The sequence below is a fragment of the Hyperoodon ampullatus genome (genome assembly GCF_949752795.1).
Source record: "Hyperoodon ampullatus genome assembly, chromosome: 4".
NCBI lineage: Eukaryota > Metazoa > Chordata > Mammalia > Artiodactyla > Ziphiidae > Hyperoodon > Hyperoodon ampullatus.
This window is the reverse complement of record NC_136917.1, coordinates 120313122-120340970: the sequence shown is the minus strand read 5'-3', so window position 1 is coordinate 120340970 and position 27849 is coordinate 120313122. Positions and strand designations below refer to the sequence as shown.

The 27849-nt window shown below is 39.3% G+C and overlaps 1 protein-coding gene across 1 annotated transcript; it reads right to left on the bottom strand.

The window, feature by feature from the left end:
* Window positions 1-1075: 1075 nt before the first annotated feature.
* Window positions 1076-27629, bottom strand: CCDC125 (coiled-coil domain containing 125; the record flags this gene model as incomplete). The annotated part of the gene is made up of 11 exons (XM_079701415.1): window positions 1076-1528; window positions 2329-2459; window positions 6010-6184; window positions 7310-7417; window positions 9802-9917; window positions 15075-15157; window positions 21191-21276; window positions 21944-22021; window positions 22925-23011; window positions 24311-24369; window positions 27320-27629. 11 exons carry the CDS (start codon window positions 27627-27629, stop codon window positions 1220-1222), a joined length of 1542 nt encoding a protein of 513 aa, XP_079557541.1. The 3' UTR covers window positions 1076-1219.
* Between the last annotated feature and the right edge of the window lie 220 nt (window positions 27630-27849).

Genomic DNA, 27849 nt, shown 5'->3' with positions numbered 1-27849 from the left:
TGAGCTTGTTTTATATACACACACACATACTTTTCTAGTTTTTGTAATTTGATTTTTTTTTACACTTCTCACTTTGGTATTATTAAATGATCCCAGATCCTTCCTTTCCCTACCTTTTATGTTAAATTATTATATATACTAGATCCGTGTATGGTCTTTATCCGATTCTCATTGACCTGCTGTTACACTGTTTTAAATAATGTAGCTTTTTTGTATTACCATCAGGACAATACATTTTTTTTAATTTAATTTTTGTTTTATACTGGAGTATAGTTGATAGGATAATACATTTTAATATCTGGCAACAGTAGATCCTCATTCCTTTTTTCAAAATGTATTTGCCAATTTTTCAGCTTTTATTATTATTAATGTCAACCAGTGCTGTTCCTATAACTATAAATGGTTTATATTGTTACCTTATTATCCTACTGTTAGCTATCTCATTAAGTAGTAATATCTTTTCTTTTCACTAGAGATCATTTCACTAGAGATTAATTTTATAACTGCTGACAAGGTAATGCACTTCCTTTGATATCATTGTGATGCTATTAATATAGTAATATTCCCAAAAGATATTAAAGATTATTACTATGTACTATTTCTAGAAAGAGAAAATAATTTTAAATGGCCTAAAATTCAGCATCAAAACGAAGAAGTTAACTCAGAGTGGCCTAAATGCCAGAATTCTGCATAGATCTGGCTACAGAATGTCACCACTCTGACAAAAAGGAAGCTATAAAACAGGTAACTAGCAATGACTTTGAATATACTGCTGCCAAAGTCCCACCATAATAACTTTTTTATTGAAGTGAAGGAAATTATTTTTAAACTTTATATGGCAAATGAAAAATCCAGAAAAACACAAAACTAGGTAAATGTATTCCAAAAATTAACATTCAGTCACTCTTGTTGCTTGAGCCAAAGATCCCTATAAGTCAATCTAAATAGTTAATTTTCTTCTCAAAAATCACTATTTCTTTGTTTTTAAGATGTTGGCAAATACTGAAAATTTCAAAAATATAGTAATGTAATTTATAAATGAAATATGTCAACACAGAATACTAATAAATTTCTTGTAGAGAACATTTATTTAAGCTGCTTCCCCAAATTTAGAAATACCCGGAAAACACAACTTCTGAAGATGCAGCAACATTTACACGGTCCGTTTTCAAAGTCTTGATATAAACAGCTCTCAGTTCTAATTTCAACTGGTTTGTCTTCAGTACATGATATTTGATGGCAAAGAATAGGATCTTTTAAGAGTTCTTGTGTAGTTTTGATCTGTTTGAAAGTGCTGAATTGAACAAATGCAGCCCACAGAATTAAAAATTTGAACACATGAATGTACAGGATCACGTAAAACAGGGAATTCTGAAGTTTTCTGCCAGGGGTTTTTTAATGGAGAATTGTCTTTCATAGGATTTTTTTCTTTATTCTCTTTTGAGGTGGTGCCTCTGTCTTCCAAAGCCCGAGCAAGCATGTAACTAACTTTTCTTTGATGAGCCAAAGCTTCTTCTTTATCATTTAACTGCATGCACAGAAATTAAAAACGTACCAGTTAGTATATCACAAAGTACAGAGCTATAGTCAGAAGTATTTCACGAAAATGTTCAATCTCCAATCTAAGCCAGTCAGTATGAATAAATCAATTAGGTGTCCACTGATTCCTAAGCATTATGCTACATGTTATTGAGGATTTTTTTTTAAAGGAAAAATAGAAAACAGCGTTCTTTCTGTTGAAAAAATTTTTAAGTCATCTGAAGAGAGAGGAGAAAGAAGTATATATTTACATGGTATGTGTGTATATATGTATATATAATACCAACATGTACTTACCTCTGTGAAAGAATGTTGAAGTTATTTATATAAAAATTGTTTTTATATTTTTATATGGAAGTAAACTTTAATACTCTTCTATAGATAAGTATGTTCATATAACAAAGTTTCTTTGTATAGTCAGGGTTGTGGTAATGAATAAAGGATATAATGCATGAGGAAGTTCGTTGAACACTTTAAAAATTCCTGAATATATAAGTCTTGTCATGAACTGTATATGTAACTGCAGATGACCAAGATGCCTGGACTTAATTACAGGGAGCCTCCTCTTTTCAGAGGTGGAGATTTAAAGCTGCACAGGAAGAACATGGATGGGAGAAGTGGGAAGCATGTGTGGGGTGTTTAAGGAGATGAAGATCATAATTCTGGAAAATGGTACCTGAAATGGGAACAGAGCATAAAAGTCAAGTATAGAGCGATAAAGAGTTGAATTAATAGGAAGGAAAAAGATAAGCTCATCCACAGCTTCTAACAAAAAGCAAAGATACTAACCAAATCTGTTAGCACCTTAAAGACTTCCTGAGGATCATGCTGGTCATCAGTACTCTTAGAACTGTTTTCCAAAGGGAGCATACCCAACAGTTTCTGCCCTAAGGTCTTCTTACTCCTTTGCGATGGTAACCCTAAAATGGAACACGAAAATCCAGCTGAGACACAAAAAGACACTCACTGAAGTACTTCCAGAAAAAGAGGTAAGTGTGAACCAAGGCTAATTCATTCCTAAATCAGCCAGGACCTTGTCCTCTTCAGGTGACCTCTAGCACGAGTGAGTCAGGCAGCACAGTGCAGTGGGAAAAGCAGACTTTAGAGCCAGGATTGCAAACGCAGGTGAGAGGCCACAGTGCGAGAACCCAGAGCCGCGCCCTGCCACTCTCATTGCTCAGCAGCCGCCCACAGGAGAATGCAGCCTGTGCTACCTGATAATCTCAGTCTTGCAAAGGAGCCAGCAATCCACATTTGCATATGAAATCTCCCAGTGTAAAGGTTAGCCACCTGTCCACAATATTTGAGAACACTGTTCACTCCCAACAAAACATATCTGCAGACAGGTGGCCTCTGAACCATGCAAACTCTGCTTTAGAGCCAGAAAGACCTGGACTTGAATCCCCATTTAACCACTTCCTAATGGTACCATGTTGGACAAGTTCTCTGAGCTACATATCCTCACTTCCAGAATGAGAATAATAGTACCTATGCTCTATTGTTGGGTTGCTGTGCCATTAAATAATAGAGCACGGGCTGGGGGAAGGGAGTGGGCAGTTAGTTTTGAATGGGGGTCCAGAGTTTGGGAAGATGAAAAAGTTCTGGAGATGGATGGTGATGATAATACAACAACGTGAATGGACTTCTTGTCACTTAAAAATGGTTAAAATGGTAAGTTTAAAAAAAAAACGGTTCTAAAGAACCTAGGAGCAGGACAGGAATAAAGACGTAGACGTAGAGAATGGACTTGAGGACACGGGGAGGGGGAAGGGTAAGCTGGGACGAAGTGAGAGAGTGGCATGGACTTATATACACTACCAAATGTAAAACAGATAGCTAGTGGGAAGCAGCCGCATAGCACAGGGAGATCAGCTCGGTGCTTTGTGTCCATCTAGAGGGGTGGGATAGGGAGGGTGGGAGGGAGACGCAAGAGGGAGGAGATATGGGGATATATGTGTACGTATAGCTGATTCACTTTGTTATAAAGCAGAAACTAACACACCACTGTAAGGCAATTATACTCCAATAAAGATGTTAAAAAAAATGTACCTACTTAAAAAAGAATGGTAAGTTTTATTCAATTAAAAAAAAAATTGTGAAAGCACCTAGCCCAGCTACTGACATAATGCTTAAAAGTCCACATCCTGCAATATGTACACTGATATTCTTCTTCATCCATAGAAAGGATGCAATTTGTAGCAGAAAATACAAAATTTATAGATTTATACAAAGAAAATTTCAAGAATGTTTTTAGAATGCTCTGCAAATGGTCTAATGGTCAGATAAAGTCTAAAGGGACAATTCCCTTTCCACCCAATCCTGATAAACCACAGTGACTGGGCCTCACACCTGACCTTTTTCAATAGCAGCTGTGGCAAAGGGGAAAAGCCAGACAAGCTGACCAGCTCACCAGTTCTGAGAGTGGATGAATCTGTCTCTATTTCAATCTAAAAAAAAGGAAACATGCTATCTCTCAGAACTTGTCTAAGCAGCCATATCAAGAAGAAAAGTTAACATAGTGTTAACCACAAATAAGAAAATGACCTGTAACAATCATCTTGTACCAGATTATTGAAGTATATTAAAACGAATCAAAGTCTTATCACTAAGAAACTCACAAAGAGCTACTAAACCTTTTATGGACTTGTAAAGGCTTTTCAGAGATAAACTATTTTAAATTCTGCTTCCAGTACCTTAACAGAAAGCAAAGATTGGGAGCTGTACCTCTCAAATCATATTTTCTATGGAGAAGTTCCTGAATTGTGTAAAAAGCTAAGAAAGGCAGGAATTCTGGAATATAAAATGAGGACAAGTGCTGAACTGAATATGAATCTACCGCTTCTATTCTTTCTCCCTACTCTTCTACCTTCCATCAACAAAATCAGATTTTCAAAGGGATTTGACTTCAGTTAACAACACAAAACACCTAGGCTGCCCTCTAAGAGTATACCTTTGAAAATTTTGCAATCCAGCTCCTATCAAGGGCCTCACTGAAAGAAGAGGTGCTTGAGGAAGATCACCTACACATTGGTTGTTCACAGTAGAACTAGATATTCTTAATGTTTTCCACCAGTTCCTCAAAGGCTAAGTACATTGGACTATGTTAGCTTATTTCCCTGGCAAATCACTTACCTTGACACTGAGGTTATACCTTTACCTTTTATCAAGGAATTATAGAAAACAGCCACATAAATACTAATTTTTTATTTATTATAAGTGACTGTTGAGGACTTAGCCATTATATTTGCTCACTGGCCTCTGTAAGTCTCATATTAGAAAACACCTTTAGAAGTTAATTTCAGTACAATGTGGAATGCCTGATTAAGAACGAACAAGAGTTGAGGAGCATTATTTCCCCCCTTTTGCCCTGACTTCCACCTGACTAAATACATAGCTTTTGTATCTGCTTTCACCCGCTTTCACAGTTCTTGTTTACTACTTCTATTTTTATTATCCCTATAAGCTGTTTCTTAACACTTCAGCAAAGAGATGGGTAAAGTTTAGTTAATGAAGCTAAAATTCACAACACTTGACCCATATACTAACGCTAATATGCACGGTTTGAAGAGATATTTCAAACAAAATTAGGTATCTACTATTAAAAGTTTCATTTTTAATCCTATAAGATTCTTACTGGTCCTAAGTTCATCTGAAAATGAGAGATACTGGACATAGGATTATGGATTTTGTCAAACAAGATTTAGAAACAGGGTCATGTCAGAATTTGAATACTAAAAATTTACACTTAATAAACTTCACTTTAATCTTTCTTGACTGATAAATGGTTTCAAATTAGAATTTTAAATTGAAGCAATATGAAGCCTACTGAATAATACTTACAAATGAAAATGGAGATTGACCATTTAGAGAAACTAAAATTTCTAAAAAATACCAGCTACTTTGTTTATATTGAACAGTCTACATACTTCAATGGCAATTTATTCTCTCATGCCATTTTTGTATATTTTGTTTACACTAATACCATAATGACTCCAAAATGGCCATGAACTTTTTTTTTTTTGGCCATGAACTTTTGATAGGCTTGTGAACCAAAACCTAAACCTTAACTTCTGTTTCACTTTTTATAAGAATATTTTATTAATTTGTCCAATTTAAGATTATTTCTCTACTGCTCAATGTCTCCTTCCAAAGTCACACATTTCAATAAAGTTTAATTAGATAGATAGATTTAATGTTGGGTTCCACTGTTGGGTTCTAACGCTCGTATTATAAATTTTTTCCACTAAAAATCTCTACTAAAAAAGAGATTCTCCTGTTATTTTATGGTTTCATCTGCATAAGTAACACCCAGTGACTCCTTTTTTCCCATAGTTGTTACATTTTTAGATAAATCATAACTATATGTGAAATTTCAATTATATTCACCATATTAACTGCTTAATCAACTATGATTATAACCAAAAACAACTGAAATTACACCTGATTATTACCATTATAATTCTTATTTACCATCATCTTTAAGGTGCTTCCAATTTGTCCCTTTTGTTGCTTTCTTACACATTTTATCCATTTGTGTCAATCTTAGTGCCTGGTCATTTTTCCTCATTAATTGTTGCTCAAATGCAATTCTGAATGCATCTGCCATTATGTAGGCTTCTTCTTTACTCTTCTGCAGAAGTTCCAACTGGTTTTGAAAGAAAGTTTGAGAGGTGTTAGAGGCAAAACCAGAACAATTCTTGCCTGAATGCTGAGTCAGATTAGCAAATGCAGTCTCCCTGCCTAGTAGTTTTCTGCCTGCCCTTGATATACTGGATCCGCTTAATCTAATTACTACATGCCATTCTCTTCTGCAGTAGCTGCCCACTCTGAACCAGATTACCAGGAGTTTCTCTTGTGCCTATCAGTTCCCTGGTAATCCTACTCTTAGACCTCATTATCCTAGACGGGCCTCGTGTATGTCCTGCCCAACGAGGAAGAAGGGAGGATGCCAATGGCTGCATTTCAGTTCTGCCTTGGGCCATGCCAGAAAATACCACTGAAAACAATTATGAATACCATCTTTCAGATACCTCCCACAGCTGACTCTGATCTTTGTAATCTTATGCTTTTCCTGATGAATTACTAATGTTTAGCTGTTTGCTTTCATATATACTCTGAAGACTAAATTCCAAACCTTCAATAAAAACATTTTAAAAATTATGGTCCATACTGTATTTGTTGTGAAAGCCTAATTATAATGGCAGCTATCATTTGATTAAATGCCAGGTACAGCCCTATGCTAAACATTATATGTCTACCGTTTTTATTTTTCACAACAACCCTCCAAACTAGTTATTAGCCTCCATTTAACATACGCGTCCAAAGCCACAAAGCTGGAAAATATTGGAGCTGAGATTCAAACCTAGGTCTGGCTGGCACAAAGATTCCTTCCACTGTACCTTGCAGCTTTTCTAATAAGCTTCATGTTTACGTCTCGGCTAATCAGTGTTGCACATCCTGGTGATTTTAAGCAGGTGTGCCTTTTCCTCTAATATCTAGTAATTTTAGGGCCATGTATAGACAAAAGAAATATGAACTTAGGAAATACTAACTAAAACACAGGCAAACAACTTTTCATGGCTGCAATATTGTGCCAAGTAATGTAAATAAAATCCGGTTTATATGTTAATGTTATCATTTAAAACTAAGAATAAGTTCCATAGCCAAAGACTACCAAATTAAGCTAATTATTACATATACTCCCATTTATTCTACTTTGTTTTAATGGAGAAGCAAAACCAAAGCTTTTACTGTTTTGATAACACAATACCTCCTGTTTGACCTGAAGGAGCATTTTCCGAGTAGATGCTGCCAGTCTGGCACAGGTACAGGGGCTCCCTCTGGGACCGTGACAAAGGCAGGCTCCCAGGACTGCAAGCTTTAAATCCAAAAGAATTATCCATTACTAAGTGTCACATTGCTCAGCCGTACACAAACACGGGGCGCACACACAAACCCATGCACATTTTATTCAAGCACCTAATTCAAAGAAACTGCAAAGGAAAACAAAAATAGGAAGCTGAGACCATGATTTCAGGACCCAAGGGGAAATTGACTACAAATGAGGAGAGACTGTTATTACTCGGAACAAAAATACACAGGAATTCTGCATTCCTTCTGCTCACGCTCCAAAGCCTTTCACTTGGTACCAGTTTCCTATACTTCTGAGTTCTTGGCAGGAACTTGACCTAACGAAGTAAATAGAAGCACCCACAATATGGATTTCCTGTGACTGGGTTTGGCCTTGCTACCCAGCATTCATTACTGTCAGGTCCTGCCAGGAGAGATGCATGCTCAGAAATGATGAGTGAATTCTAAGGAAAACAATCATCCTGTCACTCCTAAAAAAATGGTCTATAATCATGTAATAAATTCTTAATATATTTCTTGGTTCATCCACTGTTCTGGAATTGCATATGGCCCTGATCCTTCAAAACCTGTCTTTGGATCACAATGAAGAAACTAATCCACGTGGGTCACTCCTAGTTGACCACTGTAGCCAGAAGAAAAGTAAGAACTGTTGTACCTTTTTTTTTTTTTTTTTTTGCGGTACGCGGGCCTCTCACTGTTGTGGCCTCTCCCGTTGCGGAGCACAGGCTCCAGACGCGCAGGCTCAGCGGCCATGGCTTACGGGCCCAGCCGCTCCGCGGCATGTGGGATCTTCCCAGACTGGGGCACGAACCCATGTCCCTTGCATCGGCAGGTGGACTCTCAACCACTGCGCCACCAGGGAAGCCCTGCTATACTTTTTTTTAAAAAACCATTTTGGCAACTAACCACAAGTTGCTTTCCCAAAATATTCCAACAGCTTCCAATTTAATGGAGGCGGTCTATGTAACATATTGTGCCATATCTTTTAAAGTTTCATGTGGAACTACAAAATTATTGTCTAAGCTTCCTGCTGCTATAAATTTCACATGGACTGGCTTAAAACAATTTTATTTTAGAGACTGTTTAGAGAGGAAGATTCCACGGTCTCTCTTAGTGTAAAGGCTATTTCAGAAAATTCCTTCTTGCATTAATGATAACTGTGAAGTACATACACAGTGAGCTTTCAGTTGACTCAAGTGTACAAATGGTGGCTATGTGGCAGATTGGTATCTTCCCTTTTCAACTTCCGGCTCCTGATAATTGTCCCTGCAAAAGTTGCCAAAAGCATCTTAAGACCTGGGTAGGGCCAATATAAAAATGCAAGGTTTCTGCAAGGACCTCTGCATCCTAATTCTATGTCCTTACCTCAGTGCTCCTTCATCAGCTGGCTCAGGGCCCTTGTTCTTGCCTGCCATAAAGTTACTTAGAGCCTACTCAAGATTATAATAAAGCACACTTTTTCTGAACTTCCTCTCCGTTCAGTTTCTTTTATTTTTCTTTTTTTTGCTAGTACACTAGTTTTCCACCCAGGCAGTAGAGCACGGTGATCAAAAGCACAGACTCTAAACTCCACCCAGGTGTAAATCCCAGCTCCACCACTTAGTAGCTTTGTGACTTTGGGCAAATCACTTAACCCTTCTGGGCCAAAATTACCTCATTTGTAAAATAGGGATTTAATTGTACTCACCTTATTTGGTGGTGGTGAGAATGAAATGTGTTAATCTACGTGAATCACTTAGAACAGTGTCTGGAACTTACTAAGGACTATGTATTTGCTATTATTAGTAGTAGTTGCTTTCTTTGAAGTTCTATAATAAGTGAATGGCTACCCCTTCTCACTCCACTGGTACGCTTATTTCTCATGAGTCCCCAGGATACTTGTAAGACATTTCACACCTCAGCAAGCAATTAGCAATGCATCAGCAGATCTTTGTCCTGGACCTGGCTCAATCCCAGAGTGACTGCATCACTTTGGGAAAGTAACTAAAACTATCTGAGCCTGAGTTTCCTCCTCTGTAAAATGGGGATAATACCTGCTTTGCAGCCCTCACAAGACCATTACGAAGATCAGATTAAAAAATGTGTGGGAAAGTACTCTGATGCTGTAAGCCTCTACCCAGGGAAGACACTACTAACATACTTTCTGCTAAAGCTGTAGAAAAAGGAAATAAAAGGGACAGGAAGTGGCTAGCACATCCCCTAATGTCCAAGAATGCTGTGCCGGAAAGGTATGGTACCAGCAAGGCTGAAGAGTGGACCTGGGCCTCTCTCACCCTTGGTCTCAAATTGCTAAGTATGGTTCTATCCTAGAAGTGGAGCTGATGGCGACAGCAGAAAGAAATGGAAGTGGAAAATTTCCCTCCTCCTAAACTTTCATACCTGCTTACCTACCTCAAGACCTGAAACCTCTGTAAAGCCACTTGTGTCCCGGCATGTGTTTTCCTGAGCCATCTTCCGCTGTTTGATATCAAGCATGGCGAGGGCCTCCAAATACTGTTGATTCAAAACTAGGAAGGGCCATGTAAGAAAGTGTTAGGAGGTCTAACCCCAGCCTCACCTAATCCAGTTAAACCAACACCACATACTCACTTCTAAGCAAGGGATATACAACTACCCACAAAATCTGTCTCCAACCAGAAAATTTGATAGAATAGTGGGTATCAAGTGAGTTAACACTAGATAAAATGTTATTTTTAATGTGGAAATAATTTTGCAACCGAAGTCTGGTCTTCATTTGCTCAAAGAAAATTTGTAGGATTTTCAAAAAGAGAACATACAAAGGCTAATTATCCACACTGTGAGACGATCAGATGATGAAATCTAATATATTGTATTAATGTCAACTGTACCAGCTCTCCAAACTCTATCAGACTTTTCTTTTAGTTAAGAGTTTTCACAAGAGGCTCTCAATGCATATATTTAGAACAAGAGGGGTCCTGCTATTTACTGGAAAGCAGAATAACAGTAACTTTCCCTCTCTTTTATAGGGTGGAAGGATAGGGAGGGACAGGAGCAGTGGTTATGAGCAACTTCTGTCCTGGCACCAACCTAACATGGGAGAAATCACTATCTGCTCAAATCACTGGTGTGGAGAAGCGTATCAGTGTGTGCAGTTCTCACCCAGGGGATTGCCACAGTTCACTTACTACACTATGTAAAGTGCTGCTCTCGGGCCCATTACCTGACTGAGCACTCATTTTATGCCTTTCAAGCCACCACTTTAAAATAGTTTCTGCTGGGAATTCCCTGGTGGTCCAGTGGTTAGGACTCCGGGCTCTCACTGCCAGGGGCCCAGGTTTGATCCCCGGTCAGGGAACTAAGATCCCACATGCCACATGGTGTGGCCAAAAAAAAGATTTCTAAAAAGTTGGTACCACCTTAATACTCTTTCATTAACTTTTGTCATACAGTGACTCATTATATAAAAGATATGCTCTGGGCTTCCCTGGTGGCGCAGTGGTTGAGAGTCCGCCTGCAGATGCAGGGGACACAGGTTCGTGCCCTGGTCCGGGAAGATCCCACATGCCACGGAGCAGCTGGGCCCGTGAGCCATGGCCGCTGAGCCTGCGCGTCCGGAGCCTGTGCTCCGCAACGGGAGAGGCCCCAGCAGTGAGAGGCCCGCGTACCGCAAAATCAAACAAACAAACAAACAAAAAAAAAGATATGCTCTGTGTGTGTGTGTATATACACATACATCTATATAATTTCAAGTTCTTAATGAGTCAAATAGTGTTTTGAAAAATATTTGTATTAGTGACAAAGTCACAGAAGACACTTTTATGAGAAAAAATTATGTTGAATAACTATACAATTTTATACTTTTCCTACTAGGTTCCCAATAAACATAAACCTACTCAGGTTCCTCAAACATCAGGTACTCTACCATTTTGTTTACACTGCGTATAAAAACTAAAGAATAAAGGGAGATCAGGAGAAATTGTTTAATGGGTATAAGGTTTTATTTTGTAGTCATGGAAACATTTTAGAACTAGATGTTTATAAGTGTTATGAATTGTTCACTTTTAAATGGTTTAAGTTATGTGAATTTCACCTCAAAAATTTTTTTAATTCGAAAACCTAACTGATCAAACCCACAGCCAACATCATTCTCAATGGTGAAAAACTGAAACCATTTCCTCTAAGATCAAGAACAAGACAAGGTTGCCCACTCTCACCACTCTTATTCAACATAGTTTTGGAAGTTTTAACCACAGCAATCAGAGAAGAAAAAGAAATAAAAGGAATCCAAATTGAAAAAGAAGTAAAACTGTCACTGTTTGCAGATGACATGATACTATACATAGAGAATCCTAAAGATGCCACCAGAAAACTACTAGAGCTAAGCAATGAATTTGGTAGAGTAGCAGGATACAAAATCAATGCACAGAAACCTCTTGCATTCCTATACACTAATGATGAAAAATCTGAAAGAGAAATTAAGGAAACACTCCCATTTGCCATTGCAACAAAAAGAATAAAATACCCAGGAATAAACCTACCTAGGGAGACAAAAGACCTGTATGCAGAAAACTATAAGACACTGATGAAAGAAATTAAAGATGATACAAACAGATGGAGAGATATACCATGATCTTGGATTGGAAGAATCAACATCATGAAAATGACTATACTACCCAAAGCACTCTACAGATTCAATGCAATCCCTATCAAACTACCAGTGGCATTTTTCACAGAACTAGAACAAAAAATTACAGAATTTGTATGGAAGCAAAAAAGACCCCAAATAGCCAAAGCAATCTTGAGAAACAAAAACAGAGCTGGGGAGATCAGGCTCCCTGACTTCAGACTATAATACAAAGCTACAGTAATCAAGACAGTATGGTACTGGCACAAAAACAGAAATATAGATCAATGGAACAGGATAGAAAGCCCAGAGATAAACCCATGCACCTATGGTCACCTTATCTTTGATAAGGAGGCAAGAGTATACAATGGAGAAAAGACAGCCTCTTCAATAAGTGGTGCTGGGGGGCTTCCCTGGTGGCGTAGTGGTTGGGAATCCGCCTGCCGATGCAGGGGACAAAGGTTCGTGCCCCGGTCCGGGAAGATCCCACATGCCTCGGAGCGGCTGGGCGCGTGAGCCATGGCCACTTAGCCTGCGCGTCCGGAGCCTGTGCTCCGCATCGGGAGAGGCCACAGCAGTGAGAGGCCCGCGTACCGCAAAAAAAAAAAAAAAAAAAAAGTGGTGCTGGGAAAACTGGACAGCTACATGTAAAAGAATGAAATTAGAACACTTCCTAACACCATACACAAAAATAAACTCAAAATGGATTAAAGACCTAAATGTAAGGCAAGACACTATAAAACTCTTAGAGGAAAACAGGCAGAACGCTCTGACATAAATCACAGCAAGATCCTTTTTGACCCACCTCCTAGAAAAATGGAAATAAAAATAAACAAATGGGACCTAATGAAACTTAAAAGCTTTTGCACAGAAAAGGAAACCACAAACAAGACAAAAAGGCAACCCTCAGAATGGGAGAAAATATTTACAAACAAAGCAACTGACAAAGGATTAATCTCCAAAAACTATACAAGCAGCTCATGCAGCTCAATATCAAAAAAACAAACAACCTGGACTTCCCTGGTGACGCAGTGGTTAAGAATCCGCCTGCCAATGCAGGGGACACGGGTTTGATCCCTGGGCCGGGAAGATCCCATATGCCACGGAGCAACTAAGCCCGTGCACCACAACTACTGAGCCTGTGCTCTAGAGCCCATGAGCCACAACTACTGAGCCCGCGTGCCACAACTACTGAAGCCCAGGTGCCTAGGGCCTGTGCTCCGCAACAAGAGAAGCCACTGCAAGTGAGAAGCCCACGCACTGCAACGAAGACCCAACGCAGCCAAATTAATTAATTAATTTAATTAAATTTAAAAAAATCCAAAATTGGGCAGAAGACCTAGATAGACATTTCTCCAAAGAAGATATACAGATTGCCAACAAACACATGAAAGGATGCTCAACATCACTAATCATTAGAGAAATGCAAGTCAAAAATACAATGAGGTATCACCTCACACCAGCCAGAATGGCCATCATCAAAAAATCTACAAATGGGGACTTCCCTGGTGGTGCAGTGGTTAAGAATCCACCTGCCAATGCAGGGGACACGGGTTCGAGCCCTGGTCCAGGAAGATCCCACATGCCGCAGAGCAACTGAGCCCGTGCGCCACAACTATTGAGCCTGCACTCTAGAGCCCGCAAGCCACAACTACTGAGCCCGTGTGCCACAACTACTGAAGCCTGCGCTCTAGAGCCCATGCTCCGCAACAAGAGAAGCCACCGCAATGAGAAGCCCGCGCACCACAACGAAGAGTAGCCCCCACTCGCCGCAACTAGAGAAAGCCCATGCGCAGCAACGAAGACCCAATGCAGCGAAAAATAAATAAATAAATTTATTTTTTTTTAAATCTACAGACAATAAATGCTGAAGAGGGTGTAGAGAAAAGGGAACCCTCTTGCACTGTTGGTGGGAATGTAAACTGATACAGCCACTATGGAGAACAGTATGGAGGTTCCTTAAAGAACTAAAAGTAGGGGCTTCCCTGGTGGCGCAGTGGTTGAGAGTCCGCCTGCCGATGCAGGGGACACGGGTTCGTGCCCCGATCCCGGAAGATCCCACATGCCGCGGAGCGGCTGGGCCCGCGAGCCATGGCCGCGGAGCCTGTGTGTCCGGAGCCTGTGCTCTGCAACGGGAGAGGCCACAGCAATGAGAGGCCCGCGTACAGCAAAAAAAAAAAAAAAAAAGCAAAAAAAAAAAAAAAAAAAAAAAAAAAAAAAAAACTAAAAGTAGAACTACCAGATGACCCAGCAATCCCACTACTGGGCATATACCCTGAGAAAACCATAATTCAAAAAGAGTCATGTACCACAATGTTCATTGCAGCTCTGTTTACAACAGCCAGGACATGGAAGCAACCTAAATGTCCACTGACAGATGAATGGATAAAGATGTGGCACATATATACAATGGAGTATTACTCAGCCATAAAAAGAAATGAAATTGAGTTATTTGTAGTGAGGTGGATGGACCTAGAGTCTGTCATACAGAGTGAAGTAAGTCAGAAAGAGAAAAACAAATACCGTATATTAATACATATATATGGAATCTAAAAAAGAAAAATGGTTCTGAAGAACCTAGGGGCAGGACAGGAATAAAGACACAGATGTAAAGAAGGGACTAGAGGACACAGGGAGTGGGAATGGTAAGCTGGGACGAAGTGAGAGAGTAACACTGACATATATACGCTACCAAATGTAAAACAGCTAGTGGGAAGCAGCTGCATAGCACAGGGAGATCAGCTCGGTGCTTTGTGACCACCTAGCGGGGTGGGATAGGGAGGGTGGGAGGGAGATGCAAGAGGGAGAGGCTATGGGGATATATGTATACATATAGCTGATTCACTTTGTTATACAGCAGAAATGAACACAACATTGTAAAGCAATTATACTCCAATAAAGATGTTAAAAAGAAAAAACCTAACTGATGCATTTCTTCTCTTTTATCCTTAAAATATGTTACTTCAAAATATTAGCACTTTGTCTATTGATATTTTGTTCTTAACATAGGACATTCTATATAAAACTGATCTTTTAACATAGTATTTTTAAAGAATTATCAAAATACCACTCTACTTACTTGTATTTTCAGACTTGAGCATTTTAATTTCTTCTGTTTTCAGTTTCAAAGTTTCTTTGAGGACTGCATTTTCACAGTTTAGCCTGGAAAAAAGTACCCTCCAAGTAACTAAAACATTAATACTTTGTAGGTGAATGAGAATATTTAATCCCGTAATTAGAACACGAAAACCCTAATGTAATTTTTCTTACATCAAAACAGTCCAGAATTTATATATGTAATAAAATAAAAATTTAAAGGAGTGTGGTTAGACTTTGAACTTATTCTTAACCCTTCTGTATACTTAGCTGAGAAAGTATCAGAACCAGAAATACCTCTAAGTCATCTATTTTGAACATTCATTCTCTTTACTAAAGTTTCAATCAAGTTAATAACCATTTGAACACCAACTACATGCTTAGGTCACCTTCCAAAATTTGCATAAAAAGATACATAAGGAGGTACAAACTTCCAGTTGTAAAATAAATAAGTCCTGGGGATGCAATGTACAGCATGAAGACTGTAGCTAACAATTATTGAACAGTATTTGAAAGCTGCTAAGAGAGTAGACCTTAAAAGTTCTCAACATAAGAAAAAACTGTAATGATGTATGGCAATGAATATTAACTAGATTTATTATGATGATCATTTTGCAACATATACAAATATCAAATAATTATATTGTACACCTGAAACTAATACACTGTTATATGTCAATTACACCTCAATTTAAGAAAAAGATACATAGGGAGCTTTATCTATTGAATGAAAATTGGAATTACTTACAAGAGTTCCTAAATTGCCCAGCATTGGGACTTCCCTGGTGGCACAGTGGTTAAGAATCCACCTGCCAGTGCAGGGGACATGTTCGAGCCCTGGTCCGGGAAGATCCCACATAACGCAGAGCAACTAAGCCCACAAGCCACAGCTACTGAGTCCGCGTGCCACAACTAGTGAGCCCGCGTGCCACAACTACTGAAGCCCACGTGCCTGGAGCCCGTTCTCTGCAACAAGAAAAGCCACCATAATGAGAAATGAGAAGCGTGTGCACCGCAACGAATAGTCCCCACTCTCACCAACTAGAGAAAGCCCACGTGCAGCAACGAAGACCCAACACAGCCAAAAATAAGTAAATAAATAAATTTACTTTTAAAATAAATGAATAAATTTGTTTTAAATAGCCCAGTATCAGAGGCTTAAAAAATTGGTTTTGTAATTAAAAACAGTCACCAGATCATCTGGTCTAGTTTATAACTTTAAATAAAATACCTATCAAGACGTGATATTCCTAGGGAATATTACATGCTGTGCTTGGGACAGGCCTCATATCATTAAAACAGTGGTCATGAAGTTAAAGTTTCTCAATTAAAAGTGAAATGTGGTTCACATCACAAGAAAAAAAAAATTCTGTATCCACGTACGTGACGCATGTTGACTGTACTGTGGTGAACATTTTGTGATATGTACAGGTGTTGAGTCATTGTGTTGTACACCTGAACTAATGTAATATGTCAGTTATATCTAAAAAACAAGAAATGTAAATCTAAGACATTCCCTTTCCATGAATTACCTACAAATTAATAAAATGTGAAATCAGTTTCTCAAGCAATGTCTATAGCCCTTGAGGAATAAAGCACCTTTTTTTTCCCCTTTATAAATTTATTTATTTATTTATTTATCTATTTTTGGCTGTGTTGGGTCTTCACTGCTGCGTGCAGGCTTTCTCTAGTTGTGGCAAGCGGGGGCTACTCTTGGTTGCGGTGCATGGGCTTCTCATTGCAGTGGCTTCTCTTGTTGCGGAGCACGGGCTCTAGGCATGTGGGCTTCAGTAGTTGTGGCTCGTGGACTCTAGAGCACAGGCTCAGTAGTTGTGGCACACGGGCTTAGTTGCTCCACACATGTGGGATCTTCCCGGACCAGGGCTCGAACCCGTGTCCCCTGCATTGGCAGGTGGATTCTTAACCATTGTGCCACCAGGGAAGTCCTAAAGCACCTTTCTTAGCATGACCTCTTCCTAGGACTCTAGGTCTGTGATTCTCAAACTGAACTCTGAATAATTCTAAGCTTATGAGGACGTTGTGAGATGCTCACAAACATTTTATGAGATGAATGCAAACTACTTTATAAATTAATTTTAAAAAACAACCTACTCAGGGACTTCCCTGGTGGTCCGGTGGTTAAGACTCCATGCTCCCAATGCAGGGGGCCAGGGTTCGATCCCTGGTCAGGGAACTAGATTCCACGTGCCGCAACTAAGAGCCTGCATGCCACAACTAAAGATCCCACATGCCGCAATGAAGATCCCGTATGCTGCAACTAAGACCCGGCCCAGCTAAATAAATAAGTAAATATTTTTAAAAACCAAAAAACCAAAAAAAACATCACAACCTACTCAGTCAAATGCATTAACTTTGCTGTCTGGTTAACTATTTTTGTGCAGACCTCACTATAAAGCATCCTCTGCTAGTTCTGCCTAACTGAAGAGCATCCTAAGAGATAACCTGTTGACCAAGTGTAAATCTGTGTATGTGAATCAGAATTTTCTGGGTTCTGTGCAGCTATAACAAAATACAAAAAAAAAATTGCGTAAACAACACTATCACATTGGCAAATATCAAAACGTATGACATATTCTCTTGATGAGGCTATGGGGAAACAAGCACTCTCATGAGTTACCGTAAGGAATGCAAATTGGTACAAGCCTCATAGAGAGGAATTAGGCAACCTCTAATAAATCTACATACGTATCTACCTTTTGACCCAGCAATTCTACTTCTAAGAATTTACCTTGAAAATACATCTCCAGCAACACAAAAGTATATGTCAAGGCTATTTATTGCAGCATTGTTTATAATAGCAAAATAATGGAAACAATCTAAGAGCCTATATATAGGAGAGTGGTTGAATAACTATTTCACAGCCACACAATCGAGTGATTTCCAGGATATATTGTTAAACAGAAAAAGCACAAAAGAGTATCTACAGTAAACTATCTTTGATGTAAGAAAGAAGGGGAAATAAGAAAACATACATATACCTGCCTATTTGTGTAAACAGAAACAGAGGAAGGATAAATCAAAAAATAGTAAGATTGATTATGTACAGATAGTGAAGGGAAGGAGGAATGGCAGGACATTGGGAATGGGGTAGAGGGGTGAAGGACACTTCTCTGAATATACCTGTCTGAATACTTCTGACTGTTGGAAGCACTGTCAATGTTTCACAAAGTCAAAAGTAGACAAACAGGGGGCTTCCCTGGTGGCGCAGTGGTTGAGAATCTGCCTGCTAATGCAGGGGACACGGGTTCGAGCCCTGGGCTGGGAGGATCCCACATGCCGCGGAGCAACTAGACCCGTGAGCCACAACTACTGAGCCTGCGCGTCTGGAGCCTGTGCTCCACAACAAGAGAGGCCGCGACAGTGAGAGGCCCGCGCACTGCGATGAAGAGTGGCCCCCGCTTGCCACAACTAGAGAAAGCCCTCGCACAGAAATGAAGACCCAGCACAGCAAAAATAAATAAACAAATTAATAAACTCCTACCCCCAACATCTTAAAAAAAAAAAAGTAGACAAAATAAATAAATAAGGATAGTGAAAAACTCTAAAACAGAATACAAATGGAAACGAACTTAAATGAAGAGCATAACCATACTGAAGATAAAAAAGAGGAAACTAACCAAGTAAGTTTTAAACACCGTATTTTGACCATATACCTTCAGGCTAAAAACAAAACTGTAAACAAATATGGAACTCTAGTTAATGAGCTTGATTTTACAAGGGTATGTATTAGCAATTCTAAAGTTACTTTCTGTATAGTCTATGATGGAACAAATAAGTAAACATACAGGGTAACAGGAGCTAGGTTTCTCCTTGTGGGACTTACAGATGCAGAGAGGGGCAAGGCTAAGATGAACCCTGTGGTGGTGTTCTGCAATTGGAGATATGAGTATGATCTCATTGATGTGACAGATACATACATACATAAATGATAAAGAGACAGGTAGATAGATGATAAATCGATGACATAGACAGATAGATAGATGTATATATACGTGTGTCTGCACCTGTGTATTTTCCAACTCTGTCCTCTGAGAGGAACTTCACACAGTGAACCCTCAGTAGTAATGAGTGCACCTAGCACTCAGATTTTGATTTCTAAACACCATTCCCCATTAAAAGGAACTGCTGCTCCTTGAAGAAATACCTAATATTGTAGGCATACTGGCCTAGAATATCTTGTACCAGAAAGCAAGAAAGTGCTCAAAGAAAAATAGACGTCAAAAAGTCACAGGAACACCTGTGCTTGATGGGGCTGCCATTGACCAAAGTTGGAAAATTTTAAGCATCAAAAGAAATTATGGGGCTTCCCTGGTGGCGCAGTGGTTGGGAGTCCGCCTGCTGATGCAGGGGAGGCGGGTTCGTGCCCCGGTCCGGGAAGATCCCACGTGCCGTGAAGCGGCTAGGCCCATGAGCCATGGCCGCTGGGCCCGCGCGTCTGGAGCCTGTGCTCCGCAACGGGAGAGGCCGCAGCGGTGAGAGGCCCGCGTACCGCAAAAAAAAAAAAAAAGAAGAAATTATGGTAGTAATAGCTTTTAACCCACTGAATAATGCAAGAATCCTTGAATCCATATTGGTATAAACAAACAAATGAGAAGGAAAAACTCTTTTTTACAGTAAAATGCCAACATACAAATGTAGAAGGAATAAGGGAATTAGAAAATTACCATTTGGCAACCATTGTAGTAATAATTGCTTCAGATAGAATATCAGTGGATATAAAAACGAGTGGGTGAAAAGTCTGATGAGTCACAGTTTATTTACATAATTTTCAAGTATCTCTCCACAAGATGCTTATTAATTACAAGGGGAAAAACAGTGACTTAATAGTGGAGAATGAGGGCAGACACCATACCTTAATCAAGTGATCAAGAGTCACATCCTAGGAATAGGACAAATCAGCATTACATGCCTCCAGATATGATGCACTTAGAATACATTGCTTCAGTGGTAATACTGCCCAAAATGCATAACCCAATTCAATCCAGAAGCATCAGATAACCTCACTGTAGGATATTCTATAAAATAATGGGCCTGTCCGCCTCAAAAAAATGTAAAGGTTATAAAAGATCAACACTGAAGAACTGTTTCAGATTAAAGGAGACTAAAATTTAGACATGACAACCAAATGCAACATGTGGTTCTGGACTGGTCCTGAACAGGGGAAATTGTTTTTTCTCTTTTGCTCTAAGAACATTATTAAGATAGTTGGTAATATAAAGAAGGTCTGCACATTAAATAATAGTATTGGGTTAAGGTGTTTATTTTTATAGCTATATTATGTTATAAATGAGAACGTCCCTTTTAAAATAAAATACAAACTGAAGTAGTTAGAGTAATGGGACCCTATATATGCAAAATGGTTCAGAAAATATAACCTCTATATTTATGTATTTAACTACAAAGAGAGCGAAAGAAAGGAAAAAAGAATGATAAAGTAAATGTGGTAAAGAGTTAAAATTTGGAGAATCTTGGTGAAAGATATACAGGAGTTGTTCTATTCTTACAACTTTTCCGTAAGTCTTCAATTATCTCAAATTAAAAGTTAAGAAGTAATAAATTTAAAAATTAGGTACTAAAGCCATCTATAACCCCAGATACCAAATCAATTTCTCAGTGATTAAATTATAGCATATTCATAAGGTCAAAGTTATTAAATAAATTCACACTAATACAAGAGTTGCTCAAAAGACTTTGAAAAAACAGTGCAAGGCTAAAATAACTTGGGAAACATGGCTCTTAAACTGTATTTTAATATACAGTTTATACTAGTTTATAAAGAAAGAAAATTAACAGTAACAGTAAGATATGGAACTGGTAAGTGGGTAAGCAATATGAATCTTATTTTATTTTATTTTTGTTTTGGCTGTGCCACGTGGCTTGCAGGATCTTAGTTCCCCAACCAGGGATTGAACCCGGGCCATGGCAATGAAAGCACCAAGTCCTAACCACTGGACAACCAGGGAATTCCCTGAATTTTATACTTAGTGTGCTCAAAAAAGAAAAAAGCCTAAGCTACATTTGAATTATACACAGTTTAAAAATTTCCAAAGAAAAATTATGGAATAATAATACACAAACCTGTCATATTTTTGGATCCAAGATTCCTCTATATTTTTAAATCTATTGCGATCAAATTCTATTTCCCACTGCAAGGCATTTATTTCCTATAGAAAAAAATAGCACTTTCAAGGAAATTACTACAAATAAATCATTTCATGACTTATGAATATCTGAAATAAATCATTTAGTCACTTCACAGAAATAGGTTAAAGACAAAAAACTAATCACTGCTCAAAAAGAGTCTATGACATTTGTAAACACATATGACATGCCTCTTTAGCACTCAGAAAGCTTTGCTGAAGCTTACTTATTATAGGGAACATTTCAAATTTGTTGGCCTGAACCTAGATTTCTCATTGCCCCCAACCCATGCAGACCCCAACATATACTCCTGAAAGTCTGAGCCCAGGACACTCCCACCAAGGGAGAGTAAAACAGGAATAGGAATATGACCATCTAGGGTGATTTCTAACTACCTTTTTAGTGAAGATGAGATGGTCAGAAAGAGGCAGGCTCTGCAGGGCAAGCAGAAGAAGAAAAATAGGAAAAGAAGAAAAACAGGAAGTGTCAATTTGGCAGGCTTAGCCCATGTGACAATCTGTTTTGAATTATAAGCTCCAAAAGGGAAGGGAGTGTATGAAGTTGAAGTACACTTAGCAGAGGGTATGCACAAATGACATATACACTGGTATGGTGATTTTTAAGGGAATTCTATTTGAAAGCTCATTGAATTGAACAAGTCTACACTATACGCTATATGTGATCAAATACCTTCTCTAAGGACCTCTTTTGTTCCACAGTTTTTTGAAGCACTGCCTGGGTATGACTTGTGGCTTTGCCAAATATTGCCTAAGAAAAATAAAGATTGTATCAGTATAAATTAAATTTCCAATCACACTTATATGCAAAGTGAAGTTCACATTTTTATTTTAAGACAGTAGAAAATTACCTTGAGATGAGATTCCCACAGAGACCTTTTGTATAGAGTTTGATAGTTCAAAAGTCAGAAGATCTTGGTTTGGTTCTTTCCCAATGAACTTGAGAATGAATGAATGGATTTCGCATACAAAGACGTGTACATGAACATTCATAGCAGCATTATTCATAATAGCCCAAAATAGCTATCAACTGGTAAATGGATAAACAAAATGTGGCATATGTATACAATGGAATATTATTTGGCAATAAAAAAGGAAGAAAGCACTGACACATGCTACAAGATGCATGAACCTTAAAAATATGCTAACTATAAGAATCCAGAGGCAAAAGAATCTAGACACATACTGTATGATTCTATTTATGAAATAGAAAAGGCAAAGCTATAAAGCAGAAAGTAGATTAGTGGTGGCTGGGGATGGGAATAACTGCTAATGGGTAAGAGGTTCCTTTTTTGGGGTGATGGAAATGTTCTAAATTAAGTTGTGATGATAGTTACACAATTCTAAGTTTAGTAAAAATAAATTGTATGCTTAAAACAAGTGAAATTCATGACGTTAAGTTATATCTTAATAAAGCTGTTTTAAAAATCTATAGCTCAAAAAAAAAACTATATTAAACACTGATGCTTTTATTTTAAAAGCTACAACCAGGGAGTTCCCTGGTGGTCTAGTGTTCAGGATTTGGCACTTTTACTGCCATGGCCCGGGTTCAATCCCTGGTTGGGGAACTGAGATCCGGCAAGCCGTGCAGATACAACCATACTACCTATCATTGGAATGTGTACCTGATGAAAGTGTAAAAGTAACTTCTTACATTGCTTTGAAGAATTCTCAATGCTTCCTCTTTACCTTCAAGTTGTCTTTGAGATGCCTCAAGTTCAGTTTTCAAAATTTCTAACTCCTGAGGAGAAAAACACAATTAGTCTTCCTATCTGTGAGATATGCAACCCCAAATGATCAATTTAGACAGTTTACATTTAAGCTCAACATTCACTTTGACTCAAAGTGCTCTGACCTTACAAAATGAGGTTGGAAATTCCTCCAGGCTTTATAAGTGGACCAGAGAGGCTAAAACTGAGATGCTCACTGTCAGGTGCCAGTTATGACTAAAAGCCCCAATCTTTTGCTTTTACCCATCTAGGCCACACACACAGTTAATAATTTGGAGAAAAAGCTTTAGACCACATAAAATAAGAACATGATCGGCTACACAGCTACAGTAGCTATTATAAGTAGAACTGTGCCCCTCACCTCAAAAGATACGTTCAAGTCCTAACCCCTGGTACCATAAATTCGACCTTATTTGGAAATAGGGTCTTTGCAAATGTAATTAATGTCATACTAGATTAGAGTAGGCCTCAATCCAATGACTGGTGTGACGCAGCTACAAGCCAAAGGTTGTTGGCGGCAACCACCAGAAGCTAGGAGGTGGTAAAGGATTCTCCTCTAGACCCTTCAGAGGGAACATGGCCCACCCACATCTTGATTTCAGACCTTTAGCCTCCATAGCTGAGAGAGAATCGATCTGCTCTTTTAAGACACCAGTTTGTCAGGGCAGCCCTAGGAAACTAGTAGAGTAGCGATCACCAGAAGAGATACAAATGCACACTAAGGGACTTCCCTGGCGGTCCAGCGGTTAAGGCCCCATGCGTCCACTGCAGGGGGCCTGAGGTATGACCTCTGGTCGGGAAATTAACATCCCACATGCTGTGGCCAAAAAACCCAAAAAAACCAAACAAACAAAAAAACAAATGCACACTACGACGGGCTTTCTGTTCCTGAAAGGCCAAGCACCCTCATAGAAACTCCAACTCCCAGCAAGACGGATGGTTTCCTCAGACCCCCTGGGGTACTTTCTAGTCCTCTGACTTCAAAGAGGTTCAATTAAGTCAGGTTATTTCAAGTCACACATACTGGGAAGACAGATGGAAGAGAGTGATTATTTTCTCCAGGAGGTTAGAGAACTAAGTTGGAAAGGAGAACAGGAGGGCATGTTTATACGAACAGCCTTTCTGAGAGATGAGGAGACGAAGCCACCGAGATGCGGAGGCCAGCTGGAAGCTATGAGCTTGACATTGTGGCTCGAGAATATCTGGAAAGCCAACAGTTGACTTCCATACCATGTTAGTAATACTTACACAAAATATCTCTCAGTGGACTTTATTCACATGAGAATTTGTATGTTAGCCAGAGTACCTACCTCTAGAGTTTCCTGAAGGCGTTGCCTTAATTCCACATTTGACAACTCTGAATTAGAATCTATTAGAGGGAAAAGAAATTAAATATTTTCTTTAGCTAGTTAAATATGGGACATTTGTTTACAAAATATCAAATACAGCCTTTCCCTAAATTGAAACGAGAAAATAACTGTAATACACCAAATGATGATAAAAACATATAGCTTAAAACATTCCACAAATGAAAAGACACATACTTTTGAATCGAAAGACTCTTAAAAAAAAAGGACTCTAAAATAAAACTGTTGTTAATGAATTGGTTACTTACTACATCCAAACACAGTATTAATGAATGTTGGTGAGTAAAGTAAATAAATTTTGGTGTTTGGCTTAAGCCTGATCAGTATCATGATATGAATATCTAAGAAATAACCTGAATTCAATTTCTTTCCAAGGAGAATCACTAGAAGTCTCCAGTAACTTCAATTATTCTCTCCTTAATGGGATCGATCAACTGAGACATTAATCTGGGCTTCCCAGGAACTTCATTTACATTGCAGTTTCACTGGCAATAGAAAAACATTGAAGTGATAAATTATAGCAAGAGAAAAGGAAGTAAAAAGAAGCAAAAAAATTTAGAAAGAGTGTTTTGAGGGACATTAAAAATTTCTCAAAACAATTCTTTTCTTTGCTATTCTGAACTTTCACCAACATGACAGTAACCAAGGGAAAACCTAAGTCATGTTTTTACTCTGATAATTCAGGGTTCCAATGAGGGACAAAAGTGACATTGGGGAACTTCCCTGGCAGTCCAGTGCAGGGGGCATGGGTTCAACCCCTGGTCGGGGAACTAAGATCCTGCATGCAGCATGATGTGGCCAAAAATAAAAAAATAAATAAAAAATTTAAAAAAGTAACACTGGGTTGACAATGACAAGTTCTATTCTATTAACACCTGTGGTAGGCAGAATAATGGCCCCCAAAGATGTCCACATTTAATCCCAGAACCTGTGAATACCTAGCAAAAAGGATTTTGCAGGTGTGATTAAATACTTGGAGATAGGAGATTATTCTGGATTACCCAGGTCCTTATAAATGAAAGAAGGAGGCAGGGGAGTCAGTATCAGCATGAGGCAGCGGGAGAAGTGGCTGTGAAGATGGAGGAAGGGTACCACGGCCAGGGAAGGCAGCCTCTAGAAGGTGGAAAAGGCAAGGGAGTGGGTTCTCCCCTAGAGCCTCCAGAAGGGAGGCGGCCATGCCAACACCATGATTTTAGTCCAGTGAAACCTGTTTTGGATTTCTAACCTACAGAACTGTAAGAATAAAATTTATGTTGTTTTAAACCATTAAATTTCTGGTAATTTGGAAACTGCCTATTAGCAAGAGGAAACTAACACAATATTCTTACCTAGGATCAAGTCAACTTTGATAAAAAGACAAAAGTCCGTAACTCAAAAAAAATAGGAGCTCACACCATTACTATTACTTCTTGTTTATATCCCAGTAGTTTCCTCACATTTTTGTAAAGGCATCTTAGCATAATGTTCAATTTTCAACATCTTGCTTGCAAAACAGTATCCATCCTCTATGCATGATAAGGACTTGGAAGAAAAATATACAAAGAATCCCACCCTAATTTCAAGAAGGATTTTGAAGGACTGAGATCAATCCCCAGCTGCACCATGTTTCTGTAAATCTGAAATGTTTCTTAAATTATTTTCATGTTGTTCTAATTGTGTTTGTTCCACTTTGGTGGGGAAGTTTTACAATATGGATTACAAAAGATTCAGCCACACCAGAGCTGTACCACAGTGCAGGCTGGGACTCGTCCACCAGGTCTGGGTCACTTCGCAGTTGTAACATTCTATCACAATATGATTCTGAATTTTATTCTCTCCTTAGTGTACAGCACAATTTATTTTTACTTATGATAAATTCATCTTGTTTTGAGAATTTTATGACATCCCTAAAATAACCTGAAACCTGTGTGTTCTGCCTGTAACACTCCTTCCCCAGATGAGCATCAGGCTTGCAGTGCTCCAATGTCACCTCCTTAGAGAGGCCTCTCTTTTTTTTTTTTTTTTTTTGCGGTACGCGGGCCTCTCACTGTTGTGGCCTCTCCCATTGCGGAGCACAGGCTCCGGACGCGCAGGCTCAGCGGCCATGGCTCCCGGGCCCAGGCGCTCCGCGGCATGTGGGATCTTCCCAGACCGGGGCACGAACCCGTGTCCCCTGCATCGGCAGGCGGACTCTCAACCACTGCGCCACCAGGGAAGCCCGAGAGGCCTCTCTTGACCTGTGCCTCAAACAGCAGTGCCCCAGCCCCTCCACTCACTCACTGTCTTTTCACTTACCACTGCCTGATGTTACATAGCTGTTGATTTGCAGGTTTATTTTCCGTGCTCTACCAGAATGTGAACTCCATGACATTAGGGCCTTTGACTATTTTGTTTACTGATGTTATTCCCAGAGTCTGGTACTGTGCTGGGCACCTAACAGGTACCCAATAAATGTTTGTTGAATAAGACAAAAAAAAGAACAAATGAAGTATACCACTACTTCACAAGAAAAGCAAGGTAAGGGCCTCCCTGGTGGCGCAGTGGTTGGGAGTCCACCTGCCGATGCAGGGGACACGGGTTCGTACCCCGGTCTGGGAAGATCCCACATGCCGCGGAGCGGCTGGGCCTGTGAGCCATGGGCGCGGAGCCTGTGCTCCGCAAGGGGAGATGCCACAGCAGTGAGAGGCCCGCGTACCTCAAAAAAAAGAAAAGCAAGGTAAGTAATTACTTATTGATATAACTAACATATATGTATTGATGCAGAATAATTACTGTACTTCACAATTTGTATAATACGTGGAGACAGAAACATCAATTACTTTTACCATCACCAATCAACCTCTAGAGGTGAATAAAGATAAATTTCTAAAATCCACGATGGTGACCCATCTTCATGTGTTGGGAGGCTGACAGCATTGATAAAATCCACAGGGCAGAAAAGAGGAGGAGAAAGAGGATGCTAGGCATTCTTACCAGTGCTACTTTGTCGGCCGTGGTAGGGAATTTGGGGTCCTTCCGGGTATGTATCATGCAAGCTCTTATGTTTGGAATACTGAAAAACGGCACTGTTTCTTTCTTCCCCATTTCTTGAAAATGGGGGAGGACTAAAGGCCTTTCCATCTGATCTTTTTCTAGATGTAAATAAATGTGAAACTTGCACTTCACAAATGCCGCCGGGCCTTCTTCTGAGGCCATACCCTAAATCGCCTTCTGCCATGTCATCGTCCTCTGCTTCCCAGGTCTGCCCCGCTGCCTCACTCTGCGGCCTCGCCTCCCTGCTCATCCGCCACGTGCCTTCTTTACCGTAGGGATAAACAAGTTATCTGCAGTTAAGAGAAAACTGTAGTGAAAAAGCCGTCAGTATAATCAAAGTTGGGTTTGCCAGGGAAGAAAAGTTCCTTCCTATATCTTGCAGGCACAGCCAGCAATGCACAAGCACACAGATGCCCCTTGCAATCCAACTGAGGCTGTTTAACATTTCAGGACTTTTCGGGTAAGAAAAG